The sequence below is a fragment of the Morone saxatilis genome, unplaced genomic scaffold (genome assembly GCF_004916995.1).
Source record: "Morone saxatilis isolate NCDOM2014 unplaced genomic scaffold, NCSU_SB_2.0 Contig2, whole genome shotgun sequence".
NCBI classification, from domain to species: domain Eukaryota; kingdom Metazoa; phylum Chordata; class Actinopteri; family Moronidae; genus Morone; species Morone saxatilis.
In genome coordinates, this window is record NW_023339762.1 from 4578535 (window position 1) to 4595309 (window position 16775).

Consider the following 16775-nt stretch of genomic DNA (forward strand, 5'->3'; position numbering starts at 1 on the left):
TTACAGTATCGCCATACATTGAATTGTAACCCCTGTATCGTGATACGTATGATATTCTTGCCAATACACAGCTCTTTCTGTGACATAATACTTTTCAGACGGAGCTACGGCTATTGGCAAGAGCCTGGCAATACAATGCCTATCACGATAGGAGGTTTTTTTTTTAAATCAAATTTTGGGAAAACTGTTCACAATATACATAAAATCTGAGCTAAATGTCTCTCAGTTTCTGTTCACAACACTACTATCTAGCGGTTGGGGGTTCAATGGCAAAAACTGATACAGTGAACAAAAAAACCATTGCCGTATATTTCAATACTTTCTTAAACCACTAAACAGAGCCCTTCAAACCAGTGAAAAGAGTACAGAGAGAAAAAGAAATTCACAACTCTCATGTGAAATAGCCAAAACTGCTTTAACTTAGGGTAGAATATGCTGCAGGACCCCATAACTTGTATTAAGAAGTTGAGTGAGTAAGTTTGTAGGACCTTTAAAGTCCTATTCTCAATTCAAATGCCAGTTATGTTAATGAACAGGTTCATCTCTTGTCCTGCTTGTTTGTTTATAGGCTGTCACAGCATCCCACACAGTGACCCTGGTGGACCCATACTGACAGTCCTCCATCAACCTCGGTTTAATTTCCTCTGACCTATTCTAAATGCCAGTGTTTTAGCACTCTGTTTGAGCAGGCTCACTCTCCCAGACAAGTCTTGCACTCGACAAGTTAATTATCAACAAGTCATAGATCAAGCATTTCAACATTCCTAACAAGCACCCTCCCTCCCACTATTTCCTGTTCCTATGGGACAGGAAACAGAAGCTTCCTATAGTTATCTATCTATAGATAGCTATCTGAATATCCTTTTTGAATGAATGGGAGGTCCCACTGTTTGTCATTTTAATCTCCGTATCGCACACAGCCTTGACAGCCAATGTAGGAGCTGGGACGATTTTCTCTCCGGGTATTTGATTACATTTCAATTGTTACACCGGTCCCATATCAGTGCTGCTACTCGGCGCTGAGGTATTTAGTGGCTGGCCTTGGAAGTGATGTAGCAGGTGCACTGTGCCGACAGCTGTTGCTTTAACCTCAATACTTATCTGTTCTGTTATGTGTCAATAGAGCAATGAGAGGATAGCCCAGGCTGGTCAATTCCATCTGAACTAAACAGAACCACTGTGACACATTTGTTCCATATATCTGTCTGCAGGACAGCGATAAGGACTTGAATAAATACATACTGTTATGTAATACCCACCAACCATCAGCAAAGGCAAATTATTACATATAATCTTTTAATATACACACACACAGGCACATAATTTAACATTTTTTATAGTGTAACTAAAATACATGCAGCATATTTTAGAGTGAGTTTAGCCCTAGTGGTGTTAGCATGGAGTGTGTTAACACTAGAGATAGGAGTTGAGATTTTATGAATACCAATGCCCTTATCGACTCCGTTTATCAGCCCAATTCTTTATTGGTTCCTTTATTGATTCTTTTCTGTGTGGGAAAAAAAGGCCTACACAGGTTTTCAGCGTCAACGCAACTGTTATTATCTCTGAACAAAGTGTAGAAACAAGAGCAGAAAAAGGCATACATGTGACTTAGGCGTGCAAAAGCTCCACTGTTTATTTTGGAATCCGTTCTCCATTTCCATTCCTAATATTTGTACAGAATTTTCTTAGTCAAAGAAAAAAATCTAACTATTAGATAACTACTGTGAGGATATTCAGCCTGTTACGGATGTGCTACTTGTTTGGGAAGCAGAGTAGCTAATTTCCAACAACAGAGAAAACTACTGCTTTCATTCACTGTTATGTTGTTATGTTATGTTTAAGGAGTTCGGTCTAAGCCATGCGGGGCCCTACTGCCCTGACGGGTATCCTCTCTCCGAACCGAGGACGAGTGTGGCCGGCGGCCGGGTCGCCCGACCTGGACGGCCCGGGGGCCGACCGCGCGGGCCGGCGGGCGCGCGGCCACCACCGGACCGCCCGCCCGACGGCAAGGTAGGACGGAACGCAAGACGACGACGGCACGCACCCCGCGCCGGGACCCACGAGATACAGTCACCGACCTGTCCGCTGCCGCGCCGAGGGGGCCACGAACCCCCGGCGCAGGCCGGGCGGGGCGGCCCACCGGGCGCAGCATTTCTTATATTCAGCGCTCAAGCCACCCACCCACGAACGTACTGAGTGACGAAGTTCAAGGCAGCTTAAACAAGGGGCGAGATTCTGAAACAGGCAGTACCTTCACTAAGTCTCGTGCTTCCGGGGTTGGAGGTGTTGTTTTTTCGGCCACATGCCCACGGCGTGCTTCAGTCACTCCGCACGCCCCAGCAATGATAAACGAAAAAACGCAGCGCAAAACAAGGAGACGGCACGCGTAGACGGGTCTTGCGCTTTCTCAAGCCCTTAAAATTTGTAATTTTACCAGCGCCGATTAAGCTAATTATTTTCGTGTGGCCGGCATTGCCAGCCCCAGAGGCGGCGGACGAGACTTACGAACGCGCCCCCGCGCATTAGGTATCTACAGCTCAAGAGTTTGCGTGTGGTAATTGCTGAATGGCCCGGAGGCGGGCCCCATAGCTAATCCGTTACCGCCGGTTTTTATGTGCTAGAACCCGCATGTGTCTTGCTCGGCCCGCCAGAGACCAAGCCGGCAGTGCTGGCGTCCTTCCACCCAAGCGTAAACCTGTGCCGTACTTCCCGTCAGGCCCGCAATGTAGCGATGTCTCATCAAAAAGCGTAATCGAGTGAAAGTTAACCGGCGAGACTCAGCATTGTCAATTGTCGACGAGTACACGCGACTAATGATTGCGACACACACCAAAGGCTCAACCCCGTGCATTGGCATTATGGCGTAAAGGCCGGCCCCCTCGCCTTACTCCAGCCAATGAAGTATGTGGAACCACTCAACGCTGGATGATGGGGTAGATGAATTCAGCAATAAATAGCTGTATATTTTAGCCCCAGCTTTAAAATCCAGCCAAGCTCCCAGCCTAGACAAAAAAGTAGTTTTATTGCACTATCCGCTGACCTCAAAAACTGCTCTGCGTCGGCTCTCCTCTTCTCCGTTGTAATAAGCCTTTCCATAGCACCCGCGGACGGTAAGCTCGAGGGGAAGCGCAGGCAATTAGTCCTGGACGCCATCTTCCTTGCCACTTCCTCCTGTCCAAAAGAAGTAAGTTGGTTGTGTTTGACACTCATACTGGTGACTGTCTGCGCGCACGGCCTGGCTATGCGTGTTGATGTTGATGGGTCATGAACAATTCCACGTACTCATGGGATACCGGTCGCCGCGGGCACCTTCTCCTTTTTCGTTCCCGCTCTTGCTAGATTCCTGGTAATGAAAGGGGATTCACCGGAGCAGTCGCAAACAAAGAAAGATCACTTCGCCAAGTACACCAACGCTAAGTAACCTCGATCGGTGCGCCACGGCACCACCGATGCACGGATCCGCGGGCGCAACGGGTCGGATGGGCCGATGCCCGCCGAGCGGATGCGCGGGGCCGGGCCCGCACGCGGATGGTGCCACTATCAAGCACACACGCCCCCATATGTTTTCTGCTCACACAACACCAGCAAGCGCTCCCGGACGTTGTCAAGCGACACCCGACGCAGCAATAGATCATGCCCAGTCCACAAAACCCCTACCAACACCCGTCTCACACGCACACAACAAACAAACTCATCTACACACGCAACAAGAAACCCCGGCCAAAACACAGTGTCATAAACACACAACACAGATATCATTTATGTTTACCCTAGCGATTAAAAACTCCATGATTTACCCTTCCGACTCTAGACAATAGACAAAACCATCGCTGCGGCCAACAACCAACATAACACATTAAGATTTCGGACACACATATCAGCACAGAGACAGGCTGAACCACTCTGTAAACATAACCTCAATGAAGACGGCTAATGAAAAGACTTCAGCATCGACGTTTACAGCACCTGTCTCTCCTTGTTACGGGAACCCCGCCCGCACCACTCGGCCAGCCCTCGACACTCGTAAACAAGGTCAGTTAGGAGAATGCTACCCACGGGCGACCGCCACGCCCTCACTGACTTTTACTTTCGCGCGCCCGTCCACAGTGGAGCACGCCCCTTAAAGCAAACCTGATGTAAAAGGACTCTTCACTTTGGTAAAAATTTGGGCTCAACTCCCGGCTTGAATTGCCGGTACAATGAGGCTTCCAAACTGGGAACTTCGCGTTACGGCCCCCCTCTGGAGCAGACCAGCTCCCGCCCGACGACCCAGCCTGTCATCCGAAGGCAATATTGAATCCAGTATCGTGCTGCCAGCACGCGCCAGCGGTGCCTGAGCCTCGGCAGCCTTGGAGCCCACACGAGCATGTCAGCTGCCGACACATCATACCCACTGACGCCAGAAAATTCCTGGCATCAATGTGATCACCCACCGCCTGACCCTCCAAACACGACACGCAAAACAAAGAAAAAAAACAAAACAAACAAAACAAAAGAAAAAAAAAGAAAAAAAAAAACAAACAAACAAACACACACACACCACACCACACACACAAAAAGAACCAAACACACACCACACACCACACACACCAACCACCACACACACTCCACAAACAAACAACACAACACACACCACCACCAACACACACACAACAAAAACAAAAACACAAAAACAACCAAACACAACACAAAAAAAAAACAACACAACCAAGAAAACACACACCGCACACAGACATCCGGACTACACCAACTCCACTGCTCACACACATAGACACAACAAAATACAGACAGAGAGACAAAGAGATCATCGGCGCGAGAGATAGCGCGCTCATCAGGCTTTTCCGCCACATGATCCCTTCCCACTCTAATCCAGCCTTCGGTTTAGACCTGCCCCGTGTCAGTGGCTTCAGGAATAACCTCGCCTTGATGCCACGCTAAATCATCGCGGGCAGCGGACCGGATCGTGCCTGTCCCTGAGCTCAAGGTACGATCCTATTTGCGATTAACACTCCAGGTTCGCCCGGCACCCGCAGCCGATCATTGCGAGCACTGCCGCGCGGCTTGACCAGACGAGCTGTGGATGTAAAGGTGAAGGAAGCAAATGACACGCCACCACTAGATGTGCTTATTAGCTAAGACGAGGTATTTAACTACCGAACTAACTATCCTAAGCCTTTTTTTTCTAAAAACCATGCCTTGCATTGTCTACAGTCAGTTTCCTTGTCAAACCGAAACCCATGCCATGTTTCGCCTGTTATATAATATCAATTTCCACACTACTCTAATTTCCATCAGGCCACAACAAAAAGCCACCTATCGCAGAGATACTAAGGGCTCACATACACGATTATAATTGCATTATCGACTTCAACTCTGCTGTTTATATTTATTTGATTAATCGATCCCGATTGTTTTTTTCTGAAAAAAAAAAATCAATGATAATCGTTTTAAAATTGGCATTTGTTTTATTGGCGCCACACAAAATATAAATATCGGTTTTAATCCGGTTTCAAAATAGTGGCTGATTAAATGTTCTAAGTTGAATCCAACTAATCCATTGCAACGATGAATGGTTTCAGGCTCTGTTCAACGCTATGCTGCATCTGAGTTTCTAATTTCTGACCAGAAACTACTGATTCTTCCCCCTGATTAAGTTATTCCCCCAATGGCTTTTCTGATTTTGCAGTTTTTCTGCATCGCTGCCATCAGGGCAAACTCAAGACATCCTGCCCAGATGTTTCAACTTAAAAGCCTCCCTTTTCAGTTTTTTAAGTTGAAACATCTGCTTTAAAGGTTTTAAGTTTCATTAACAGTAACGTTAACAAAGCAAACTCAGATGAGCATAATTACAATTCAATTCACATTCAATTTTATTTGTATAAGCGCCAAATTCATAACAGAATTATCTCAGGAGCAGCTTTTTCAAATAGAGCAGCAGTCCTTTGTTGTGCTGATGAAATTAAGAGTGTGGAAATGAATTTATAACAGGGAAACATGGAGTGTTGACAAGGAAACTTAGACATGAAGGCATGTTTCTAAAAAAAAAGTTAGATAGTTAGTTCGTAGTTAAATACCTCTAGTAATAAGTACATCTAGTGGTTGCTGTCATTTGTTCTTCACTTACATCCACAGTCCGTCTGTCAGAGTGCAACTATGCTGCGGTGCCAACCTATTTAATCCAAATAGGATCTACCTTGACCAGACAGCACAGTTCGAGAAGGTGGATCAAGGCGAGGTTATCCTGAGCCACTGACACGGGGTCAGTCTAAACCGAAGGCTGGATTAGAGGGAAGGGAAGTGGGGAAAAGATAGCGGCTATCTCGGCCGATGACCTCACCTCGATGACACGACAGGGAGTTGTGATTCAGCCTGGTAGTGTGAGGGTCAAGGGTTGTGATCACATGATGCAGGAATTTCTGGGTCACTGGGTATGAGGTTTGACAGTGCTCCAGGCTGCCAGCAGTGACTCTCTGAACATACTGTATTAATATTGCTTCGGTACAGTGTGTACTGTCTGCTCCAAATAGAATTTCCTCAGTTGAACTCATTTAAATTCAAGCCAGATGAGCAAATTTTACCAAAAGAAGAGTCTTTTAATCAGGTTTGTTTAAACTGCCTCCACTGAATAAAATCAGTGACTGTAGCATTTCCTAACTGACTTTTTACAGTCGTGCTGTGCCAGGGGTTAGTAAAGAGAGACAGGTGTTAAATCGATGCTGAAGTTCAAGCGCTCATAGGAGTTACAGAGGTTCAGCCTTCTCTGTGATTTCCCTGAAACAATTAGTGCCTCAGGATTTCAGGCAGATCGGAATGAAACAGGAGAATTTAGGGAAACAAAAGAAAGTTTTTTAGACATCTGGAGATGAGACGGTGAGTGTTGGTGACTGGATGAACACTGGGTGTGACACTCCGGGGGCAGCAGAAACATATTGTATAGTGGCACCATCATCAGTTACTTACTTGGAAGTGATTTTCTTTGTTTGACTGTCGGGAATCCCCTTTATTACAGGACATCTATCAAGAAAAGAAAAAGGAAAGAACTATCCATGAATACGTGGGAAGTTGTTCATGAGCATCAACATCAACACCTAGCCAGGCCTGCAGCGCAGACAGTACAGTATGAGTTCAAACACACACCAAGTCTTTTGGACAGGAGAGTGCAGAGAATGGGTCAGACTAATTGCTGCGCTCCCCTGACTACCTGCTTAACATTACAGACGGAGAGAGAGAGAGCAGCAACAGAGGTCAGATAGTGATAAAACTACTTTTTGTTAGCTAGTGGTGGATTTTAAAGCTGGGGCTAAAAATATACATATTTACTTGCTGAATCTACCCATCATCCAGCGTGATGTTCACATATCTTCATTGCTGAGAAACGCAAATGCAATGCAGTTAGGCTTTGTTTAATCATTAGTCGCTGTACTCTGACAATGACATCTGAGTTCCGTAATCATATTAGCTTTTTGATGAGACATCACTAATTCCTGACGGAGACGGCCACAGTTACCTTGGTGAAGGACACACTGCGTTGGCTCTCTCAGACATCTCTAGCAATAAAAGCTAACCGCATACATGGCCATTAGCAATTACACAAACTTTAGTTAATACCTAATGCGGGTCAGTCTCGTCGCGCCTTGGGTAATGCGCACACGAAAATGAATTACTTAATGGCTGAAAATTACAAATTTTAAGGTTGAGAAAGCAGCAAGAGCCCGTATCGCTGCGTCTTTGTTTTGGCTGCGTTTTTTTTTTATCATTGCTGGCTGGAACAAGCAGCATGTGCGAAAAACAACACCTCCAACAAGCACGAGATTATAATATGCTGTTTCCAGAATTCTTGTTTTGAAGTCCTTGAACTCGTCACTCAGTAGTTGCAAGTGAAATCAATCTGCAGCGACATGTGACGGTGACTAAATGGTTATTTTCGGGGTAGTTCTGTTACTCTTAGCAATACTGCCCACGGGGCTGCTGGGATCATGACCTCTGGACATACCAGCCACGTCACTTTAGGAGATAAAAAGGCTCTATCTGTCTGACACTGCTGTGGAGCTGCAGAAAATACACTATCTGTTTGCCTTTGTGCAAACTGTGAAGCAACAACAAGTCACTACTACACTACTGGCTATTGACTTTTCTTGTTGTTGTTGTTTTTTTAGCTGAGCGAGCAGCAAATGTGCAGATTCTTCCTGTTTGTCCACTAGCTCAAAAAAAAATCAGCTGACTTCTTAACAGTTAAGAATCACAAGGCGGGGATTTATAGAAAAGAGACAGACAGGAGAGTTGTTTCAGCACATTTCCCCTCCACACTGTATCCAGTCGGGGTTGTGCTACATGAGTGTGTGTTACGTCTTTGTATTAGGCTGAGATTTCAGAGATCTCATACTGTACCGTGTTTTTTGGTGGGTTCACCTGGGAACAAGAGTGCCCAAGGCACGCTCCTTTGGGAAGCCTACGGCAAAGAACACATGCATGTACAGCCATGGGGGTACATCACCATGTACAACAATGGCTAACACGCACACACACATACATACACACATTCAACACGCGTGAAGGCATAACTACACAAGCATGCATACACTAACATAAGCATATGACCTGCAGACGCCCACACACACACAACAACAGCCTCTGGTGGCGGCACTGTCACATCACACAGTTGTATGTACTATCATTTTTCTCTATTGTCTTTAAAGCTGTACAGTAACCTTTGACCCCAGTTACATGAGTCATCGCTGCGATAAAGGCAGACAAGTCTAACATTCTTACAGGTTTAGCTAAAAGACAATCAGTGTAGGATTTTTACATTTCTGCTGTTATTGTGTGCTGTATGGCAGCACTAATCTTCATTTAAAGCATTAATAATGACAGTCTAATAACTACACACTACTGAGGGAAAACCAGTTTTATCAGATACGACAATACATCCTTGTGTAGGGTTTGGCTTACTTGTACCTCTCTGCTTGCACAGTAATACACCAGCATTTAGCGGTTTGTCAAAGAGAAATGATGTGAGATGTGGCTCCCACCTGCAGGATGGCCCCGTACAGACGCAGCAGGATGCTCCTCGGCTCGTCCCCAACAGTGTCCAGGCTGTCAGGGAGGTTGCACAGGAAGAGCTTGTTGCTCAGACCACCCCTGGAGGACAGATGGTCAGACAGCCAGTGGACAGGATTCATTATTACTTGTTGGGACTGTCATGTGGTTTATGTCACTCTCATATTTTTCTCATTTCCTCATAATATTTAGCTGCAGGTTTCCGGTCCCTGATGTTTTTCTTTACTGGATACGGCTTCAAAAAGGTTTAGGAATCTTACTCTTGTATCTCCCTTTATTATACTATTTAACACAGTAGAGCGCACTTAGTCGAATGCTGAACTTCACCTTATACAACTAGTTTTCTAAGAATCCACCAGGCCTGAACGAAAATAACCAATCAGAGCCAAGCAAGATAGTTGATAGAGTCTCATTCCTAGGACGTCGAACACAGATGCTGGGAATGAGACTCAACAATCAGCTGTACTCAAACCACCAACCCAAAGTGTATTTCCATCTTTCACTGCTCTGATTGGTTGTTTTCGTTCAGGCCCGGTGGATTCTTGTAAATTCATTAGGGGCACTAGGAGGAGCCAGAGGAACCTGATTGTTTCACAGATTATCTGTCTCATGTTCTACTGTCAGGATATAGTGAACGCTTCAGCAAATATGACAAATAAATTTATAAATATCAGCTATTGCAGCTTTCATTTGAAAACAAGCCTATTCGGATTAATAACAACCTAAATAAAGTAGCATTTAAATAATTGCTGAAGCAAACACATTTGGCATCCCAGTGTCCCAAAAGACAACATTTAAAGGGCGTCCAGAACAGAAAGACTCAAATGTCTCCCTGAATTGGAAAACACATTATTATTTGAAGTGAAGTCAGCAGGTGCTGATAGTTGGCACACTGACAGTTAATGATGGCCTGACAATGACGACCCTCCATATTTTTCCTATGGTGACATCATCTTAAGAACAATACTGCGGAAATAATTATTTTTTTTACCGGTTTTTATCATGAGACTGGCAGTGTAATAGCAGCCTTATTCCACTAGCTTCAACCCAACTGGGCCTTTTTTTCATCAAACAAGCAAATGAACACACCGTACCTTATGATGGTGATGTGGAAATCCTCCTCAGACAGGCTTTTCCAGGCTCCATGGAGGAACTCTCGGCACCACAGATAAGCTTTGCGCCGGGTATCGAGGTCGGGCTGGTCGGGGCGGACCAGCTCCTTAAAGTCCTCCTCGGTGTTGGGCTGGACCTGCAGGGCGTTCTCGGTCACCAGCAGACCCAGCGACATGGAGGGGGAAGAAGAAACCCCGTTGATAAATTTGGTCTTCATTTTGGGTTTTTTAAAGAAAGAAAGAAATGAAACCTAAATATTCTGTGCTCAACGGCCCTCTGAGCGGATGTGTATCCTCTGGTTTGTGACGCAGGAGGATTTATTTCGGTTTTTGGTTGCAAATGGTTTTTCTCTCGGTAAATTTATGAAGGACAGAGAGTTGTAGTTTGTTTCTTTATTATTCGTTGGTAAAATGCGAAGCGTCGTTTCAGCTTTGAGGTGAAGTCAGGCAGCAGGGGCAGGTACCGAGCGAGGTCCGTTCACTGGCAAGGAATGAATAAAATATGAGGGACGCGCCGATTTACAGGCAGGGCGGAGTCACATGATACGTCCGCGCCCCTTCCCTTCGCTCATTGGTTGGAGCGGACACATCTCCGCAGGACCAAAACAAACCCGAAGGTGCCTTCACGGACTGTCGGACATACAGTCGAAAGCTGATTTCACAAAATGCTATCCATAGGGAAAGAAACTAAAATATATTACATATATTACATATTAGGCTACATACACATACATTTATTTTATACATGTATAAATGTCTTTTATATATCTTTGTTGCACGTCATATAAGGCATAATATTTTTAATAAATGAGTCCTGATTTTAAAGGAAGATGGATTTAAGATGGATACCGTCGTGTAGGGTGTAAATTTACAGTGATTAGGACAGGTGCTACAACACAGATGGTTACACTGTAAAAAAACATATGTGTGAAACTGTAAAACCTTGACAGTAAAAGACCGTAAACTCTAAATAGGTTAAAGTTTCTGGCAAAACCTTTATTTATATAGCATTTCAAAGGAATCTATACTAAATAAAGTATAGTTTTTTTTATATTACAGACTGTAAATTGCACAGAAACCCATGTCATAGCATTAATATGTATTTATATGCTAAAATATGGATTAAAACTCAACAATATCCTTTTACCATAATAGTAGAAAAAGTTCTACTGTATTTATTACAGTAAAGTTCTGGCAACCACAGCAGCCAGTTTATTACCGTAAAAATAAATTCCCTGGTTTGTTCTTTTTACAGTGTAGTTATACTGCAAGCTAGTCACACTGAGCATGTAGCATGGAGTAAAGTGGGTGTGTTGTGTAGTCTGTGAGACTGCAGGTATGCCCTTCTTGCCTTTTCTGGCCAAAAGTGGACCACACCAGTGGTTTTCAAACTGGGGTCCGGTTTGTGTCAGTTTAGGGGTCCTTGATGTGAGAAAAGTTTGAAAACGACTGGACTGGATGAAAAAACAACACAAACAAGACCAACCTCCATTGCTGAGGTTATGTGACTTCCTGTCAACTGTGGAGACCCAATCCCAGTGTCCACACTCACAGTCCCTTGTGGAGATCCAAGATGTCTGCTCTACGTCAACCATTGTCTGCATCCAGGTCCCTCTCACCTACAGCATTAGCCCAGACATATCTTGTAGTTTTTACATCAGTAAAAATTAGTGATAAATGAGGCACAGCATGGAAGCTGTACCACCAAGTATTAACAGCAATATTTTATATGTATTTCTGCCAACCAATAGCGTTTAAATGTATCTGGTAGAGTTTCCATTGTAGCCTAAACAATCGCAAATGCTTTTGTTGACATTCAACCTATTTAAACATATTGTGCCAAACCTTACTGTCATACGTCATGTTAAGAATATTGTGAAGCTTGATGGCACATGATTGCCAATTGTTAACCCTCTCTGCGGTTCTGTACCATGTCAGTAAACGCCTCACAGAATGTATGCCGTCATGTGAGTCCAGGTGTATGTGCTGGTAGAACAAAAGACTAGTCAAAACATTGTTACACAACAGGTCTGGGTGGAGCGTGTTCACAACTAGAAAAACTAAATGTTGGAATTTGCAAGGAGCAACATGTCAGTGGTGCCACAAAGTCTGTCCTTTACTCATAAAAACCCGGCACCAGAACCGCCACTGTACATATTTTAGGGGGGATTTTTAAACCCTCACAAAAAGGGCCCCTCTTACTATCTCTGGCCGTAAAAAGAAAGGTACCGTGTAGAAACAAACTGCAGGAAGGGAGACATAGCTTTCCTGACTGATGGACTCATAAGTCATGTGCAGGGTTGGTTAGTAACTGATTACATGTTACCAGGACCAAATCAATAATTCATTTTAACTGTTTTTATTTGGGTTTTCAATAACAGAAAACAACAATAAAAGAAAAAACAGAAAAACAGATACATAGTGGCATGACCTTCACGTATTTCCATACATTGATCGAATAACCAAAACATACTCCAAGATATTGACTGAGCACAAACAATAAGTTTTAATTATTATTAATTATTTGGATAAGAAACAAAACTTTTTAAGTGTTTTAATGTAATAAGTTACGTAAACTGAATCTATAATTTGTAATCAAATTACAAAAAATGAAACCCAGATTACATTTTAACAATGTGGAATTAGATTATTGTTACACTGTCAAGGATTAATTGATTACACACCATGTTTCTACAGAAGCCCAGAGGGGACAAATCACACACTGGCTCTAGAAAGGGGTGTTTGCGGCCATACACAGCAGATCGAATGATACGCTGCAGTCTGCCCTTGTCCTTGGCAGTGGCAGCAGCGTACCAGATGGTGATGGATGAGGTGAGGATGGACTCGATGATTGGATGTGTAGAGTGCACCATCATCGTCTTGTTGGCAGGTTGAACTTCCTCAGCTGCCGCAGGAAAGTACATCCTCTTGCTGGGCTTTCTTTGGTGAGGGAGCTGATGTTTAGCTTCACTTGAGGTCCTGGGTGATGATGGTACCCAGGAAGTGGAAGGACTCCACAGAGTCAACTGGGGAGTCAACACAGGATGATGGGGCGGGTGGGTTGGGTTCTGGTGAATTTGTATTTTCAGTAACTGACTAAAATTCCAAAGTAACTCCACCGCAAACCTGGTCATGGGACATACTAAACCTGTAGTCAGTAGGCAGTAAAAGAGAGAACATAAAATGTGCATCCATCAGTTTAGCCTACATTTTGCGTTTTTTTTTTTTAAGTCGGATTCTTAAAATGACTTCGACATCACACCCTTCAGAACAAGCTTTCAAAGACAATATATTATATAATAATACTAATGTTTCTCTGAGGTGATATTCTGACAACCTATGCATCTGCATTCATGCACCCTGAGCATTAGTCACCAGGTACTACTTTTCCTCTTCCTGGAAATGTGGTCTGTTTGAAACTGAACAGGTTCCTCAAAGGCATGCCTACAGGCAGACTTGTGTCAGCAGTGTTAGAGGATGCCAGAGGAGGCTGCAACTTCAGGTAGTCAACCTGCATCCACCAACGCCCCCTGCGTTTTTGTATGTTACGAGTGCCATCTACCTGGTGGAAAATAGGATTGTAATTAGCATTAAAACAACACGGAGCAAATTCATTGTTCATAATGTGCATATCAATAAATGAAAAATGTTAAAATGATAAATTACAATGCGTGAAACAGCTAATAACAGGTCTCCTCCAAACTAATGCAACCAACAGAGGATCTTCTTGATCACATTCATTTAAATACATGTACATACACTATTATGAACATACAATAAGTAAAAAATATAACAATAAACAAAAAGTTTTTTAATCAATAACAACATACCACTTTCTATATACAAGTCAGTCTGGTTCTGTTTCTGCCCAAGAATACAATGTTGTAAAGAAGCTGGAATAAATAATGATTTCTGTTACAGGTTACTTTATATACGTACATGGTAGGTGGATATGACAGTGTATGTTATACATTATATACAGGCGTATATATTTGATAATATCTATGTTAAAAAACATTGTGCGATTAAACTATAAAATATATACATTTACCCACATAGCAAAACTGCTCTGGCCCAGTGACGGCGCCACAGCACACTTCACTCTGCCCAGATTACGAAATGAATTACGATCAGGTAGCTACATGTGACCCATGACATAACAATAATCTCAGCTGACTGTTGAGCATAGCTGGCCTGTTCTGGCTTTTGTTGAACCAGACAGGTTTCAGTACTGGTTCCAGATTTAAGCTTTAACTAACTAAACTAAAGACGTTTACATTAATACCACTTTTTCCATATTTGGTCCAGATGAAATGCCTCAAATAACTTCCTCTTTTCATATCTTCCTCGACTCAATCCTGTCAGCACTCGGCGTGTTAAATGGTAAAATGGTAAATGGAACGCTGTACTTTGTATAGCGCTTTCCTAGTCTTCTGACAACTCAAAGCGCTTTTACACTAGTGTCACATTCACCAATTCACACACATTCACTGAGTGATGGCAAAGTCCTCGAACAGAAACTAACTCATACATCACATTCACACACAATGCGTGTGCATCGGAGCAATTTGGGGTTCAGTACTTGCTCAAGGATACTTCACACGTGGCAGGGAGGAAGCGGGGATCGAACCCAAGTGTGTAGTAATGTGTAGAAGTAATGACAGTAATTTAGCCAGTAAACACTGGGCTGAACACTGGAGAAACATGCGGTGGTGCAACGTAGGGTCAGAACAGCCGGCCAGTTACCAATTTGGGTTATTACATATTTGACAATATGTGACTGATGTTAACTCCAGTGGTAGCTCAACCTTAAACCATCTACAAGCAGTAAAATGGCATCATACACATTAATGTAGCAGTAATATTAACCCCAAACATCATATCTAAAAATTTAGTAAACACTTGATACTCAGTAAAATGTAGTTTGATAATACTTTTGACCTTAAATGAGTTTCTCCAATGCCAGGGACTCTTTACTTGTAGCGGAAAGTATTTTCCATAGTGGTAGTATTCAACTGTTCATTTCAAAGGAAATTGTATACAGGTGTGTCCGGTTAGGTCTCATGTTGTTAGAGCTGGTGACCCACTGTATAACAGAGTTTGCTTTGCAGCGGGTTCATAAACGTTGCTGGTCTTTTGCTCGGGTGTCCATCCCACGCTTATTCCTGTCTTTTCTACAGCGTCATATCCAATAGGCCACGCAACTACAATAAGTTTAAAAAAACAAAAATAAAAAAAAGGAGTCTGAATACTTTTTTCCACCCAGTGGTTTAACCCTGTTCAATCCTAAGTATTAATATCGGTGGAAATAGTCAACTGTTCTTCGTTGTTTTCAAAACAACTACATACCAATACTGTTGCTATTGTCGACGTCTGTATCCAATACACATCCACACGCGTTTAACTGGTGTGCCCATTGTCAAGTCCAATAGCCCATTTTCTTATTAATTTTATCCCACTTTGTGGTTTAAATCTATCTACATGAACATAGATTTCAGGTAAGAAAATGTTGAGATTTACCTGTTCCAGTCATGACCTTACAATACCGTTCAAAAAACAGGGAAAATAGAGTGAAAGAAGTTAACTTTTGGGTCTCCCACCGGCTTCCAGCAAGACTTTCAAATGCTCGCCTACCTTCCACTGTTGCGTTTGTCAAATAGCGGTCATCTCCTGTTCCCAGGTCTACTGTTCCCCGCTAAGGCTTAAGGCTTAGCCGTTAGGGTTAAGGGTTTCCCCGGTCCCATACACAAAAGCGGGGAAATACGGACCCGGGACACATCAGGACACGCTCCCGTGAAATATCCTACATTTTTACAGAGGGGGTAGTATGCTCAGGGTGTGGAAGACGGATTTGGCGCCACCCATGTGAATTTTTTTTTTTAAATTCCAAGTTTCCGAAGTGAGAATTTTTTCCTTGAATTTTCCTTTTTGTTAAAATCAGGACTCTTGGACCTTTTCACCATATCGGAGCCCTAAACAGGAACTGAGGTGACCAAATGTGGGTTTAACACCATCGTTACACATTTCTGCCTGGCAAAAAAAAAAAAAATAATCAATTATATATATAAGGTGAATTTGTCTGAAAGAATTTCATCCTGTGAAGTCCAAGTGTCGCGTTTATTCAGTGTCATCGGTAAGTTTTATTAAAAATTTGACCCCATTTTGAATTGCAATTAGAACAAAGTGCAGGATACTTTGTGTGATGATATAATGCATTATACAGATTTTTTTTAACCTTTTGTTTTCATGCATACAGACTCGGTATACATACATTAATGAACATACAGATAGATAGATAAATAAATACATACATTATTAGATTATTTCTTTCTTTAAAAACAAATGTAAATTTAAGGGATTTGAGCAACCAGGCCCATTAGACGTATGACTTCATATAGTTCATTAATAGAAGGGTTATTCTGAGACAAAATCTTTATGGATGATAAAAAGATTTTAAATTTAATCTGAAAGCAAATTAGAGAGGGTTTACTGGCCCAGCCATTCTCCTCAACGTCTTCTTTTCAAACATTAAGCTCCGCCCGACGGCGCAACGCCGCCGTGCAAAACGTGCAGCCGAACGCATTTTGATGACGCCATCACCAA

At 43.0% G+C, this 16775-nt stretch overlaps 1 protein-coding gene across 1 annotated transcript in view; it reads right to left on the minus strand.

Annotated features, from left to right (window-relative positions):
* The window catches only part of LOC118331058 (choline kinase alpha-like), a 19081-nt gene extending 8432 nt beyond the window's left edge, over positions 1–10649 (minus strand). Inside the window, exons 1-3 of the mRNA XM_035665831.1 lie at positions 10155–10649; positions 9033–9141; positions 6964–7017 (exon numbers count right to left, since the gene is read on the minus strand). Of these exons, the coding sequence (XP_035521724.1) occupies positions 6964–7017; positions 9033–9141; positions 10155–10390 (399 nt within the window). The 5' untranslated portion in view covers positions 10391–10649. The remainder of the gene's footprint in view (positions 1–6963; positions 7018–9032; positions 9142–10154) is intronic.
* Between the last annotated feature and the right edge of the window lie 6126 nt (positions 10650–16775).